Source organism: Silurus meridionalis, chromosome 20 (assembly GCF_014805685.1).
Source record: "Silurus meridionalis isolate SWU-2019-XX chromosome 20, ASM1480568v1, whole genome shotgun sequence".
Taxonomy (NCBI): Eukaryota; Metazoa; Chordata; class Actinopteri; order Siluriformes; family Siluridae; genus Silurus; species Silurus meridionalis.
Window position 1 is genome coordinate 13,558,765 of NC_060903.1, and position 16,375 is coordinate 13,575,139.

General features: G+C 37.2%; 1 protein-coding gene across 1 annotated transcript in view; it reads left to right on the plus strand.

Moving 5' to 3' along the window:
- Positions 1-16,375, plus strand: part of dscamb (Down syndrome cell adhesion molecule b) — a 140,365-nt gene that overhangs the window by 10,089 nt on the left and 113,901 nt on the right. Inside the window, exon 2 of the mRNA XM_046876766.1 lies at positions 14,996-15,313. Coding sequence (XP_046732722.1) covers positions 14,996-15,313 — 318 coding nt within the window. The remainder of the gene's footprint in view (positions 1-14,995; positions 15,314-16,375) is intronic.

Here is a 16,375-nt window from a genome sequence, read left to right on the forward strand (position 1 = left end):
AGGCACAAACATAATAATTAGCATTTGAAGTTTTTGTCTGACTCTACGATTCAGATAGATTTATAGTAGTCTTGAAATGCAATAAGCATAAGGAAAAGAAAAAGTATATAATAAAAGCATAAATGGATGCTCATCAACATCTCACACCTATGTTGATGGTTAATGTATTGATCTGGTGTGAATTCAGTGGTGTCTTTTTATTTGAACTTTGTGTTGTGCTGCTAAACTGCAAAAAATAAGCTATAAAATGGTACTAATCATAGCGGATTGTTACTGCAATAATAACTGTTCAAAATGAATTGTAGAAAAGATGAGTCATGGATTTGGAAACCAAGTAAATTATATAAACCCTGTTATTTTTGTGAGCAATTGAGGTAAGAACATAGATTGTAGAATTTTATTAAATGTATTAAAATATATATTTTTTATTTATATCAAAATCAACATGGGCATGGACAAATGTATGTTTATTATAAACCATACTCAACATAGAGCATGAAGACTAGACATGTTTCAAAGGTCACAGATGTTTTTCAAAGAACTTGTTCATGTCCATTAAAAACATGGAAAAAAAGAATAAAAAAAACCCAAAGGTTCCCATTACTTTTCTTTATTTGCACTGAGCCAGTTGCTCAAACAGACAAGCCTGTTTACACTTTCAGATAACAGTGGAGCTCGTAAAAATACAATTGTATATGTCTTAAAGTAATTATGGTGTTTTAAATCACGTAAATCATCAGGACACCAAAACGAACTTTTGCTATGTTTCCACACGGATGGTTTTAATTGCCGGATGTGTGCATCATTGCAGATTTTGGTGCTCGATTTGAGACTTCAGTAAATGAAATGTTTAGTGATTAAAAATTATTTTTCGATGGAGTTTATTCCTTTTTATATCTTAGTAAAGAAAGGACGTCATAAATACATGTGTTGTGTTGAATATTTTAATTTAGATTCTTATATTTTTATTTATTTATCTTTTTATTGAAACTTGTTAAACAGAAATGCACGCTGTATAATCAGTAAAATTTATAAAATTATTCCCGTTAGAATAAATTTGCATTAACGCGTGAATTTTGACAGTCCTAAATAATACACAATTTAGGAAATTATAGGGTTATAATGCAAAAAAACATTTACAAAATTATTTTATTGAAAATCAATTTAGTGGTGCCATGAATATGTGACTACAAATAAAACTAAGGAGGAAAGCTATCCTTCCAGACCACTTATAGGAGATACTCTCTCAATCTAAACTGCTGAAAATTGCGTATGTGCTACAAACAACCCAACATTTACTTAAATATTGCTTTCAGTTGGTTTTGACGAAATAATTACACCTTGAGTATTTCATAAATATATGATCTATGTGTTTTGTATTATTAATACTAAAAACCTTGGACAAAATGCAAGAAACACCACATATATCTTTATTCACGCTATTTTATTAATTAAGAAATATCTAATGTTCTTTGCACATGCAGCTTTAAAAATTCTTCTAGATATGCACATTTGGAACTAGGCCTAAAATACTGCATGTGAATATATTACATGTTCAAAATGGGCAAAACTGACAAATTGTAAGCTTTTTGTCAGCTCTTAGAAGGGTAAACAGTGCAGCTACTACAGCCTACAAACATGGAGGACACGGACTCCATCTTCCAACACACACCCACACTTTAAGATTCCATGCTTTTACTTTCCTGCATACTGATTGATTGAGCGCAGGTGTGACCAATTACACACACACATAAATTAAAGTCTTCACTTTTGCATTCAGGCGGCTGTTGTATATATATTCCCCTATCTGCCCATGTTGTCATTTTGATTCCCCAAAATGTCACAGTCCAGTTTATGCTTTTCATTGATTGACCTATGCCTCTTTTTTGTTTATGCCTTCGGATTACTTTTTTGAATTTGACTGCTTAAAGATATTTATAGTGATAAACTTTTTTTTGTGCACTTGCGTCCACCTCACTAGACCTAACACTTTAAATGGTCCTAACAACAAATAATTGCTCATAAAAATTAACTAGTTGTGGAAAAGCTAGTATGCAACCTCGTATCCAAAGCTAACATCAAGAAAATGACTAAACACATAATTTGTGTACAGGATTTTCACAAAAATGTCTTCAGGATGTATTTTTGTTTAAATATTAGCAATTAGTTAATGAATGGAACCAGGATGAAAAGAGCACAGAGAGATCTTCAGTATTTGTTTAATTCGAGATCATTTTCTGAACAATGCGAATTTACTGATAAGCCTCTATTACAAGCCTATTTTTATTTTTATTTTGGGCTTAGTCCATTTGTCTTCTGCCAAGTAGTGTATATGTAATATCTACTATAAGCTCATCTAATACATTTAAGCTTAGTTTGCCTGTAGATGTTCATTTCAACCAAGTGGTACCCTTTTAGCTTTCAAAATTTTATTGATAAAAGTGCTTTCTTTTTAGTTTTTTCTACATTATATGTTTCTACAGTATATTCTGCCTTATCCAGTTCATTTGCATCTGTATGATGGTCAACATTAAATCAGGCATAACATTATGACCACCTGCGTAATATTATGTTGGTCTCCCTTTTGCCAAAACAGTCCCATAGAGCATTAACAACTTCTTTATCAGTTTGAGCTACAGGAGCTCGTCTGTTGGATCGGACCACACGGACCAGCCTTCGCTCCCCACGTGCACCCATGACCCTGTCGCCTGTTCATCACTGTTCCTTCCTTGGACCACCTTTGACAGATACTGACCACTGCAGACCAGAAACATCCCACAAGAGCTGCAGTTTTGGAGATGCTCTGACACAGTGGTCTAGCGATCACAATTCGGTCCTTGTCAAACTCGCTCAAATTCTTACGCCTTATGCAAATCCTCAACTGTAAGCACAAAATGTTAATTTGCTGTCTAACATATGCCAACCTCTAACAGGTGCCATGATAAAGAGATGTTCACCATTCATAATGGTATAATGTTATGCCTGGTCGTGTGTAGTTACGCTCAAAAATCTGAAACATGAAGTCAGTTAGGAGGAACATTAATTCGATAATAGCTTCATGCTGCATAAGAAGCATCCTATTTTTTGAGCTGCAAAATGCTATATACACAGTATCACTAAAAGTTGTAATACTTTACAAATTTAAAAGGTGACCTTGGGATGTTTTTCTGTATCATAGGCCTAAATATCCCATTACAAGACACATCTACATAATGAATTACATTAGAGATGTACCTGTCAATATTTATTGCTTAGTATAGCACACTATTAATATAGGATGAATATTATCCAAATTTATCATTTATATAGAAATGCACATAGAAACTTGCTGAGCATTAAGCTAATAAAGTATATTTGCAATTTAGGATATTTTTAGGGTGCAACTGCATCTAATATTTGTATATGATATGATAAAAAGACAAAGTACATAAAATGCGATTCTAAGACACTATAATATCTGAGGCTGCAGTAAAAAAAGAAGAAGAAAAAAAAACAGGTGGACTGGGCATTCGCCTTAACGAGTCAAACCAGACGGATGTGCCCAAAAGGCATGGAAATCAACACCTGCACCTCAACAAAGGCGACACTGAGGGGCTAATAAGCCTTCCTTTCTCTCTTTCACTGAACCCGCAGTAGTCTGGCTTGGCGGTAACAGAAAAGCTTCCCTATCCGGAGCCGAATTATTGCACACTAATGGCCCTTGTTGATCCGCGTTGGCACCAATGAAGACCGGATACTTGCTTGTGAAGATGCTCACATTAACCAAAGTGAGCCAGTTCATCCGGACACAGGGCTCATAGACTCCTCTTGTCTTCTTTGAGTGACTTTGATAAAAGCCCTTTCTTGTGGTGTGACAGAGGTGGTTTTTGACCTCACAGAGAAGGTGTTGTCGCATCCTAATCGAATTTCTATTCACTATTCACTGCACTCGTTTAGAGGACTCCAGGACTGCTCTGTAGTTTGATGAAAACCGTCCCAGAAGACTTCGCGTTAACCAAGCTGAACCTTCGATATTGGGTTTATCGTGATCAAGAAAAATAGATTGATTTTAATCAGATCACTTTTGTGTATATATATATAGGAATTTTTAAACCAGAGCTGAGTACTAAAGAATGTATTTCTACTATTTAGCAATAATCAACTACGTCTTCGAGGCCCAACTGTTTGGTGGCGTTTTTGGTTTTAGACGTAGTAGTAGCTGATAAAAATGTCTCCACTAAAAGACTCATTTGTGCAGCTCCAGCTCGAACGAAAGCATCGCAGATCTCCGTGCTCTTAACGAGCCGTTCACGTTCATTCGTTTAGAATGTGACAACGGGAATCAGAGCTCCCCACATCCACACCCCCCCACCGTTAACATCAGAGCGCCGATCTGTCTACACAGATCACAGACGAACAGACGGCAGGCTCTTTTTTTTGTCTGTCATGTCCTGCTTAATATTCATGAAAGCAAATTGGGAAACAGTCATTTGACAAGTGCCTGCACGAGCTCAGGCCTGTGGGGGAGCCTCATGCAGGAAGTATGTGCTCACATTGGATTAAACGTGATCCTGTTTGTTCCAAACCTGCACCTTGTCTCTTGTCCCTGCTTACTCCCACTAGCCCTTGCTCAATCGTCCTAAAGTTCCCCCAGGCTGTGTGCTGAGTATTGGCTTAATCACCCCAGGCCCAGACTCTGCCTGTCATAGTAGAACATCTACGCCACATTATAATGGCAATGCACACAGTGGCAACTCTGTTTATCAGCCCTAATATACGGCCATGAAGATGGATCCAGTCTGAAAATAAAGATTGAAGATGATAGATAGATAGATAGATAGATAGATAGATAGATAGATAGATAGATAGATAGATAGATAGATAGATAGATAGATACATACATACATACATACATACATACATACATACATACATATGACCAGTATGTAAATGTATTATAATAACAAAACTGCAATTGTCAGTACTTCTTCTTTTTCTTTCGGCTTCTCCCATTAGGGGTCGCCACAGTGGATTATACGTCTCAATACCCCCCTGTCCTCTACATCTGCCTCTTTCAAACCAAGTACCTGCATGTCTTTCCTCACCACATATATAAACCTCCTCCTTTACCTTCCTCCTTTACTCCTTTCTGGCGGCTCCATCCTCAGCATTCTCCTACCAATGTACCCCATGTCCCACCTCTGCACATGTCCAAACCATCTTAATCGTGCCTCCTTTACCTTGTCTCCAAAACGTTCTACATGAGCTGCCCCTCTAATAAACTCGTTTCTAATCCTGTCCTTCCAAATATTTATATTATATTTATATTTATATGTTTATATGTACAATCTTGCACTGGAATAAAGAGGCATTACAATTCCCCTGTGCACCCATGAAGATATCCAAATTGTTGCCAAACCTGAACTGCAAGAACTTACAAATGCTCTTGTAGATAAATGAGCACAAATCCCCACAACTATGCCCAAAATTTTGTCTAGAAGTCACAGAAGTCTGGTTATTATAGCAGCAAATGGGAGACTATGTCTCGAACGGAATTTTTCAAATGTATCAATGAATTTAATGGTCAGGTGTCAACAAACTATTGGCCATATATTTTATATAGATATGCTATATCATTGCCTAGTTTTATTTAATATATACAAAATAATGCATAGCAATACCATAGCAAATATATATTAATGTATAGTGTATTTTATTAATAATAATATTAATTTTTAAACTTTTTAATTATATCACTTAATTATATTCTGTTACTATTTTTAGCCCTGGGGCTTCACGATTATGAGAGAAAATGGACTGTCATGGAAAAGCCTCATGGAAAATCCGTCAAGTAGTGTCTGTAATATGACAAGAAATTCAGAATAGGCCAGTTTTAGCGAACAAAATAGTGAGATAATCTGATCTGGGTGTAGAACTAGAACTTGAACGAGTGAGCCTTGTTTAACAGATCTGAAATGAGATGTTTTAACATTATAGTATGCTGATCCCACCAAAACAGCTTGTTTTGTTGCATGTGCATATGGAGCGTACCATATGGTTAACGATGATAATGTGCACTCAAAGACCAATTAGCTTTAATGCCCAACAGCAGTGACAGGATTCTGTTATAAAAGATAAGTACTTGCTCAGCCATACAAGGAGCATTTTTTTAAGATTTTTTTTTCCCAAGCAATCTTGTTTCATGCAAGGGTGGTTAAAGTGTAATTAATTTATGCTGTTTTTAAAATAGTTGAATAAGGAACAAGATTCTAGATTAAATACAAGCATTATTTTTAGCATCCCTTCTGAACCAGGCATGTGTTTTGTCTACATAAACATCACACTTATCATCCCAGCAATAAAATAAAGCAAAGAATGACAGATTTGTAAAATACATTGCAAATCACGGGGATTTTTCATCAATTCAATTACATTCCATGGTTTTTCTGTGATAGCATATAGTTTATATTTTTCTTTACTCATATTGTAATGTCGTCATATTATACTGTTGGAAGCCTGGTCATATTGACTATATGGACTATAAGTTTTGGACACCTGACCATAAGATTAGTATGTGTTTTTTGAACATCCCATTCTACATTTAGAGCCTGTTTGCTCTTATATTCACTTCTAGATGCGCAAATAAATTTTGGAGTGTGGTTGTGAACTCAGTACTGATGTAGAGTGAGGAGGCCTGTGGTGCAGTCAGTGTTTAATTTATTCTAAAGGTGTTCATGAGGGTTGAGATCAGAGCTCTATAGGAGGCCCCTCAAGATCCCTCAAGATCCTCCAACCCATTGAGATCCCCAATGAAGGGTGATGAATGACAGGATTCATTCATTTTTTATCTTTAGTAACCTCTTTATTCTGGGGTTGCAGTGGATCCCTGTTTTATTTGCAAACAAGAAAAATGAACTCCAAATGGAAAGTCAGATCTTTACAGGGCACGAAAAAGATTTACATTTACACACTTACAACATATACACATGGGATAATTTGACACAACCAATTCACCTATATGCATCTAGAGAAAATCGGAGAACCCAGAGTACTCATGCAAATTTGGGTACAACATGCAAAATTTTACACCGTGCCTCTACCCTACACACTCTTCCATGCTGCCTGCCATGATCAATGTCAAAACTGTTTGGGACTCGTACATCTGTGCCAGGCATTTACAAAGCCCTACTCTAACTGCAGCAAATTGCCATTAGCCATGTGCAAAGCGCACCATGCAGGATATGAAAATACAGCCTTCTATTCATGACCTTCTTCTGGCACTGTGTACCCGAAGGACAGAAATGAACAGAAAATGTTGCAGAGCTCAATGTGAAAAGCAAGGACCCAAAAACAAATTGAAGAGAATATAAGTCAAGAATGGCAGCTTGGCAATATCAGGGCTTAAACCCCCAAACTTCCAATTATCAGTAACTCAGAGCCTTATCCACTTCCCTGCTACTTTATAAAGTTGAATCTGCAACTTCTATGTCCTTGGCATAGAATTACAATGGATGCCTTTAGTTTCTGCACCAGCACATTATTCAAAGACCACAACAGCAGATGGAAGACGCTATAGAGCATGACCACATTGTTGCTGCCACAGTAGCCTAGGAAGCAAAGCTGGTTTCGTGCCCTAAAAGGGCATGATGGTTGGGTGGCTTTCACATCTGCAACTACAGCATTGGAGCTTTTTAACAACAGACCAGTGATCACAACGAAACACAGGTATGTGCTTCAGACGTGCAAGACCCAGATCAGTAGGCTGCACTGACTACAGAAGTGCAATAGTTACAAGAAAAACAGTCAATAGAAAGAGTACAGGATGCAGAAAGGAGTTTTAAGATTGAGCAGAATTTGCCCTATCTTAATTATTATTAATTATTTAAAATGATTGCCAGGCATAACAGATGTGTTGCAATCAGTGAACAAACATGAATAAAACTGATATGCATTAGTGAAGTGACCTGTTAGTTCAGGGCCCATCTATTTATCGCCCTTGCAACTCCAGGGCAAAGTATATGTATATCAGACACAAGTGGACAGACAGACAGACAGACAGACAGACAGACAGACAGACAGACAGACAGACAGACAGACAGACAGACAGACAGATAGATAGATAGATAGATAGATAGATAGATAGATAGATAGATCGATAGATAGATAGAGTTGGCCATGGTGCTCTTAATGATGCAGCAATAAATGGTTATACAATAGAAGCTTATTTTAGAATCTGTGGGATATCTGAATTACCTACATTTCTAAGTAATTCCTCAGGAAGTATAGATGCTGTTGAATTGACTAGAATTAAAGTGTTCTAGTGACAGGGAAGATCTTTAGAGATGTGGAAACCCAGTAGACAATCATGGTATTTTCACCATGGTAAAGGGGCCTTTATCATGACTTTGAAACAAGACTAGTTAATTAAACTAAAGGAAACTGAATGACGTAGAACAGTAATGTAATAGTTGTAATTATGGTTCTACACCTTTCACCTGGTTTACTTAGGTTGACAAGAAGGTCAAAATATCGATCTTGACATAGCCCTGGCCTTTTCAATGCTTCACATTGAGGTAACAGTCACCACATGATGACTTTTCTTTTAGTACTATTACTATTAGCCAACAGGAGAACTCAAGAGGTTCTAAAAGAAGCTACCCAGGCTGTCCAATGTCTAGTCACAGAGCCACAGTTACAGAGTTAACGATATATTTTAGGGTGGATCGAAAGGAAAAATGGACAAGCTGTTTTTGGCTTTGTCCTAGTAGCATGTTAGTAAAAGCAGTATAAAATGCCTGGGTATGTATTATGTGTGGATGATGAACAGGCTTTTAAATGTAAAATGTATTTGTCTATATGTCTTTTTCTTTTATTTTTGTCTTACTGTCTGCATTTTTGTTACCATAAATATTTGATGTTTTCATTATTTCTACTATAGCAATATTTGCATAAACTCTGAAAGCAATGTGGTATTTAAAATGAGTTTAATACGCATCTTTGTACATATTTCTTATATACTGTATTGATGGTTGCTTTGCTTTTAGAATTCTGGACTTAAACAATGGCTGAATATTCACTTTGAGGTTGGCTAGATATGGACGGGCAGGCTCCTGGGATAAACAAACTTTGCTGTCTTTTACCATCCATGGAGTGAAAATCCCTTTGATTTCTGCAGTCAGAATATTACATCAGTGCTGAAGAACAGCTTTTCTGGCAGCAATATTCTTTCAGCCTGAGCACTGGTTCTCCACCTCATCATCTTTCACCGATCTTATTAAAGTACTATTAAAGAACTGCAACTAATCTAATGAAAACCTAATTCTATTTTCAACATTTGTCCCTTCCTAATATGCACCAGTTGGCAAACAGTGTGAAGTTGCAACATTTGTAGCTTTGAAGAAGTGGATGTTAAAGAACCTAAAATATGGACTCCAATCACTGTTTTCTGTTACTTCTCTACTACTGATCAACTGATCTTGCACTTTTTCTGGTGTTTGCTTCTGCACCTCTGAACGTCTGCCCCATGGAAGAAAGCGACCCATCTCACCATTTTGTTGGTCTTGACATGAGCAGCTACTCCATCTCAGACTTTTAAGACTGCATTAGCAAGCTACCACCTGATCCCCCAACTAACACAGCTGAGCAGTTTTGTTTTGCAAGTTGTTGATTTGGCTAACCAGCAATGATCCTTATTAACTAGCGAGTGCATTGATGTTATGATCTGATTAACAATTAATAAACAATTAGTATTAGTAACAATTAGCAAACAATTCAGGGACCTTCTTTAGTGTTCTCAAAGTACTGTATATGCTACTTCAGAACCCCTGTCGAGCCAAGATCCCTGTGTATTCCCATATCTGGGTGTGTGTACAGTCACAATAGCAGATACTGTTAAAATCACCTGCTGTAATAGTCCTACTTTTATTCACCCAGTGCAAAATTATAGTTGTCCGTAGACAACCTTCATATTGTAAAGACAGGGGTTTTATCGGCAAGTTGAACTGAAAAATAGTTGGGAAATCGTATTTAATTATAGATGCAGATGATGAATTATTGAACAGTGTCACTTTAGTGTCTTTATGGTTCAGCACATGAAAAATGATGCCAATTTTGAATTTCTCCTCAGGGCGCAGCAGCAAGATGTTGGGTTGGGACAGGGCTGTGGCTTTATAGAAAGATCATAAGAACCACTGTGTGGTTGCTGTTGGACCTTTGGTTGATGTAGTTCACTGGTGACATGTGACCTGCTGTATTTAAAGTGATCACTATTAATGTTTGACTTCCTTTAAAGTACAATCACATCAATTTTACATATGATTCTGTGCATAATATATGATCATGCACCAAAACTGTGAATTGTCATAAAATACAGACGAAGGTATACAGATTCTCTTTAATAATAGTGACAACAAGCAAATATGAACACTAAGAAACAAAACACACATTAACAAGGCTACAAACAACATGACCAAGACTTGAATGACAGACAAAAACGAACACGGAAGACAAAAGCTAGACTATTAATGTTTTGCATGGTGGGAAATCTAAAGCCCAGTGCCAAATTTTGAACACAAAAAAAAAAACCCAGGCATGAATTCAGATAAAAAAATCCCATGTGATCTACCTGTAAACAATACAAAATATGATCAATTAATTGATTTAATGAATTATCTGTGTGGCATTTTGACTGGTTTAACAGTGTTCAGGATTTACGCATAACATTATGACCACCTGCCTAATATTGTGGTGGTCCCTTTTTTGCTGCAAAAACAGCCCTGACCTGTCAAGCATCAACAGCATTAACTTCTTCAGCAATTTAAGCTACGGGAGCTCGTCTGTTCGATCAGACCACACAGGCCAGCTTTCGCTCACCACGTGCATCAATTTGGACCTTGCCAAACCCACACAAATCCTTATGCTCCCCCATTTTTCCATTTTTGGACTTTAAAGACAAAATGTTCACTTGTTGCCTAATAAATCCCACCCACTAACAGGTGCCGTGATGAAGAGATAATCAGTGTTATTCACTTCACCAGTCATAATGTTATAATGTCCTAATGGTATGCCTGGTCGTTGTATGTACTGTGTTGTATTTCTTTCTTTATTTTTCTTTTTGCGAAAATTATTGGTTTATTTATGTTTAAAATCATTTCAATTTGATTAACACATAATGTGTAAATTCATCATTTACATTATTACACACAGATTAGGAGATGCTCTTAAAGTTCTTTTTGACACCCACTGCATCATGGGGCTTAATGAAATAATTATTACTTTTACTATAAAATTAATATGAGCTATGAGCTATTAGCTCATAAACAGATGAAGTTCATAAAAACATTTATATTTAGTCCTTAAATAAGTGTAGCGTAAGCATTATGAAACATGTATTTTAAAGTCCAATTGCCAGAAGTCTGAAGGTGTTTTGGAACTTTCGAATGTAGAAGTCTCAAGTGTGTATCTGCCAATATTCAGCCATGTGCATATACACTTTGGTGTACATTACTTTATAAGTGAATGCGGCTGAGAGGAAAAAATGGATGGGAAACCGCTGCAATTTGAAACCTTGTTAGAAATTTATGAAGTGCTAAAATGCTTCATCCCCAGAGAGAGTGCTGCCAGATGTCACTGGCGAGACGTTTACTGCCAAGCTGAGAGGAAAGCTCTGATGGCTGCACTGTGGCATCTCTGCCGAGTGCCTTTTGAACAGTGAACAAGCTAAACAATTAGCAGCTTGGAAAATATTCGTTCCCCAATTTTTCCCCTGCTGATAGAATAGAATCAAAGATTAGAGCAGAAGAGTTGAATTAGGACAGGTTCCATGGACCAGGGCTCTGATAATGACTTGTCACCTGCACCAATTTTTTTTTCAGGGTTTCAGTTTTAATTTGAATTTTCTTTTACAAACTTCCGAAACCTTTGCAAGTTTCATTTCAGATGTGCTGTGATCTGTTCTGCTCATTTTAATTGCAAATACAATGCAGGTCAAAACCACAAACACAAGCTACAAGGTAAAATAAGTTGTAAACCTGCTAGCTAGTAGTTTAGCTAGCGGATTCCTAGCAAACAAATAGTTGTGACAGTACTGTACGTACAATTATATGGACAAAGTTTTGTGGACACAAACCCAAAGATCTTCAATAGGGTTGATGTCAGAGATCTATACCGGGTCAGTAAAAATATTCCACTCCAACTCATAAATCATCGCTTCATGGAGCATGTCATGCTGGTACAGTTTTGCGGCTACTATAAAATTGTGTGCCTCAAATTTTGCCTTTTGCACTGTTGTAGAAAACCTTGCTAGCTTGCAGTGCATTGTAGGAAACTTTGGGCTATGACACTGAGACAATGTTGTACGAAAACGTGTTAGTAATGATAATGTCGTCTATGAAGTGTTTGTAGTGCTACTGCTTGGATACAGATTGGTCTTGAATGTTAGTTGGGAGACTTGAAAAGAAGGTGACTGTGTCTGTGTGAAAGGTTTTGCAAAACAAACATCTGGAAAGCTGAGAGCAACCGTGTGCTTTAGATTGTGAGAATACATTGTACAGAAATATAGCAGTATTCCATTTTTGTATTGAAACTGGAAATGGAACCTCAAGCACAACAGGATTTGCATAATTTTGCTATCCCTAATGAATGCTTTTTGAGTCCTTTACATGTGACATGTCTGTTGTAAATAAATGGGGAATGGGTTTCTGGTGTTTAATGAACGTAAAAAATGTACCTTCCATTCACTGTTCACTATTTTACATTAAATTAGCAAATTACTTTTAATGAAAGAATACATTAGAAGAGCCTTAAGTTCAACTGAAGCATGTCATGATGATTGAAGAGACTTAAGACAATCCTATCATTTTTTTTCCTGCATGAGAAAACCCAAATAGACATATCTCCTATTGTAAAATAGCTTTTGCATATCCAGGTGTTATAACATGTGACAACAGATAATGTTGAGTAGAAGCATTAATAACACTTAATATAATTTCATGTACTGTTTCTATAAAAAAAACATAAAAAAAATTTGTAATTATGTAATGTGAAAAAACTAAAACTTATTTGATTCTGCACTCAATTGGTAATTAGATTTTACTGTGCTATTTACACATATGGTTTAATTTCTTGAGCATTGTATTACAATTTGAACAAAAAAAAGTAAAATCAGGGATTAAAAAGTTTTAATATGAACATATCACTGATCAATTTCACATCTACTATGTTTTTATATCTTATAGATAATTAGTGGCTAGGGTAAAAAAAATGGTTAAAAAGAAAATGGTTTGTTAGTTGTTTTTTTATATGGATCTAAAATTACTCCAGCTGAAAATCATACACAGATAAAGTTACACGACAAGATTACATTTATCAGAATAAGCAATAAATAGCTATTTGAGCAAATGAGCAAACGTGTGTTATTTGCTTGTGTTATATTTCACAATGTGACTTTATCTCTAGTTTGTCAAATTCAGCTTTTCCTTATCAAATGCAACACTGACTGTATGTTACTATGGTTACAGCTGTTTAAAAGACAGTGCAATAAGATACACTAGTGATAAAACCATTTGTGCATTTAATAGTTTAATGAATATAGGGAATATTTAGCTAGTTGGTTGCACAATCACTAGCTAAAGGTCTATTTTTAGTAAATAAAATTGTATACACCCATTGATAGACTGCATTCAAAATCACACTTAAAATCAAGGTTAAAAATAAAATGAAGGAATTACAGGTTATCCAACTTGCATAAATTTTAGTCAGTAGTCGGTATGATCCCCACATGCCTGTATGCATACCCGACAATGTCTATGCATGCTCCTAGTGAAATGTCAGGTGGTGTTCTGGGTATATCCTTTAAAGCCAAGCAACAGGGCATCAGTGAGCTCCCAGACAGGCTGTGGTGCTACTTGATGGCCTTGGATGCTGTGTTACATAACATCTCATATGTACTCAGTTGGATTCATGTCTGTGGAACATAGGGGCCAGTCAATGGCATCAGTTCCTTTGTCATTTAAAACTGCCTATACACTTTGGCTACATGAGGGAGGCCAGGAGAAATCCAGAGCCCACTGTACCAACTGTCTGACAATGGCTCATGGAATTTCATCCCAGTATGTAACAGCAGTAAGGGTACTATTGGCTAGTGTGTGGAGGTCTATGCGACCTTGAAATGCATATTCCTCCCAGGACTATCACTCACCCACTGCCAACAACGGTCATACTGGATGATGTTGCAGGCAGGATAACTTTCCCCTTGGCATCTCCAGACTCTCATCCTTAAGGACTACAGTGAGATAATTGTGAGCCTGCTAATTTTGGTGTTCTCTGAAAAATGCCAATCATGGTGCTGGTTCCACTAGAAAATATTGTACCTATATGCCCCAGTCAGAAACATGTAGACTAATATCCCACTAGAAGTATTTTGCTCCTTCTGCTCCTTTTTGCACAAAAGGAGCAGAGAGTCATCATGCGGCTGGGTTGTTGCTCTTCTATGAGCCCATCCAGGACTCCTTGTGCAATGGCCCATCTCCCGGTATCTCCTTCATGCTCTTGAAACTGTTCTCATGGACACTCCATACCTCCTTTCAACAGCACTGCCTGTGCAAACTGAGTGGGTTGCAATTAATGCATCATGCTATAAATCGTGACAACAAACTAATTTTTACAGTTAGGAAGGGTAAGGAAGAAAAAATGAGAGTAATTGTCTGTGGACATAAAAAACAAAACCAAAATAAAGAAACATTGTTGTTCAGGCATGTTGACTAATATTAACAAATATTTTTTCACACGGTAATATTATGTATAGTATGATTTATACTTCAGAGATTATACTTATATACATGCTACCCACAGAGTGCAAAATTGTTCACAGCCTAATGTCACTACAAAACACACAGTCCTGAAGATTTGGTCATACCTCTAGATTTGAATTTGAAATATAAAACTTTTCTTGAAATTAGCTTTGATTTGATTCACTGTACATTAATATACTTTGCATTTTGTTTACTTTGTCTTTCAGTTTTTGGTGAAGATCTACATTCCAGCTTATATTTTGTCAATGCATCTCTGCAAGAGGTAGTGTTCTCCAGCACTACAGGGGCACTGGTGCCGTGTCCGGCAGCGGCCGTGCCCCCCGCTACGCTGCGCTGGTACCTGGCCACTGGGGAGGAGATCTACGATGTGCCAGGCATCCGACACGTGCACCCGAATGGCACGCTGCAAATCTATGGCTTCCTCCCCTCCAGCTTTAGTAACCTAATCAATGACAACACTTACTATTGCACAGCCGAGAATCCGTCAGGGAAGATCAGGAGCCAAGACTTGCACATCAAGGCTGGTGAGTTTTTATAAAACTATTTTAAATCATTAACTTGTTCCCTTGTTGGTCAGAATAATCAGTTTATAACGTTTACTGATATCTATACACTTATTGATACATAGATACTGAGATGGATAGGTAATTTGTTAATAATGTTGATATAATAACTTTTCTTTAATTTGGGAATAAAAGGGCCATTTTTGGTTTAAAAAACTAAAACTTTAAATAATTCCTTTAGTAAGCATAAAAACCAAAAATTTGCTTTAGTGACTTCATTGAAGTGTGACATGTACACTAGTAGAGGACCTACAGCCAGATACACACAATAAAAAGTTAAATGACTACAGTGACTGGTGTTAAGATTAAGGAAGGGAGAATGTGTGAGGTAGTCTTGTTGGGAATTAAACTTGAGTCTATAGTGGGAGATAGTAAGTTAGTTATGTGAGCACTACAGGGTGGTGAGAAGGTGAGGTGCAGACCTGGGAAGTGCCAAGGCTGGGGCTCGAACTCAGGTTGAGGAATGAGCTGCAGGTGCACTGCTGAGCTGGGTGGACAAGCCACACACAAACACATACACACACAGAGTAGGAAACATGGGAGGTGAGTCCAGCTCGTGACAGTACCCCCTCTGCAATGGGAACCTCTTGCCGACCTAGCTCGCTTGTAAGGGTGTTTTGATGAAACTCCTGGATGAGAGAGAAATCAAAAATGAAGGAGCGGGGGACCCGGGATTCTTCCTCTGGACCATATCTCTCCCAGTTTACCAACTCACATTTTCACCATTTGAAAACAACCAGTTCCGAAGCAGTCTGTTGCACGTGGTTTTTCACTGTTTTCCTCAGCCCTTATGCAAACTAGGTGTTAGGCATATCTGAAGTCGAGGTGGTATGTATTATGCCAGCAGAAAGGTAATGAAACTTTTCCATGACCTCGCTCTCAAAATGGATTAAGGATTAAACAGGTTAAGGTTAAACAGTCTACTGAAGGACATTGGACTCCCATGTAGAAAGCAGATTGGTGGCACTATCATACAGGTGGTGTGGTGGCAAAAAGAGAGCTTGTGCTTTGCTGAACACCTTG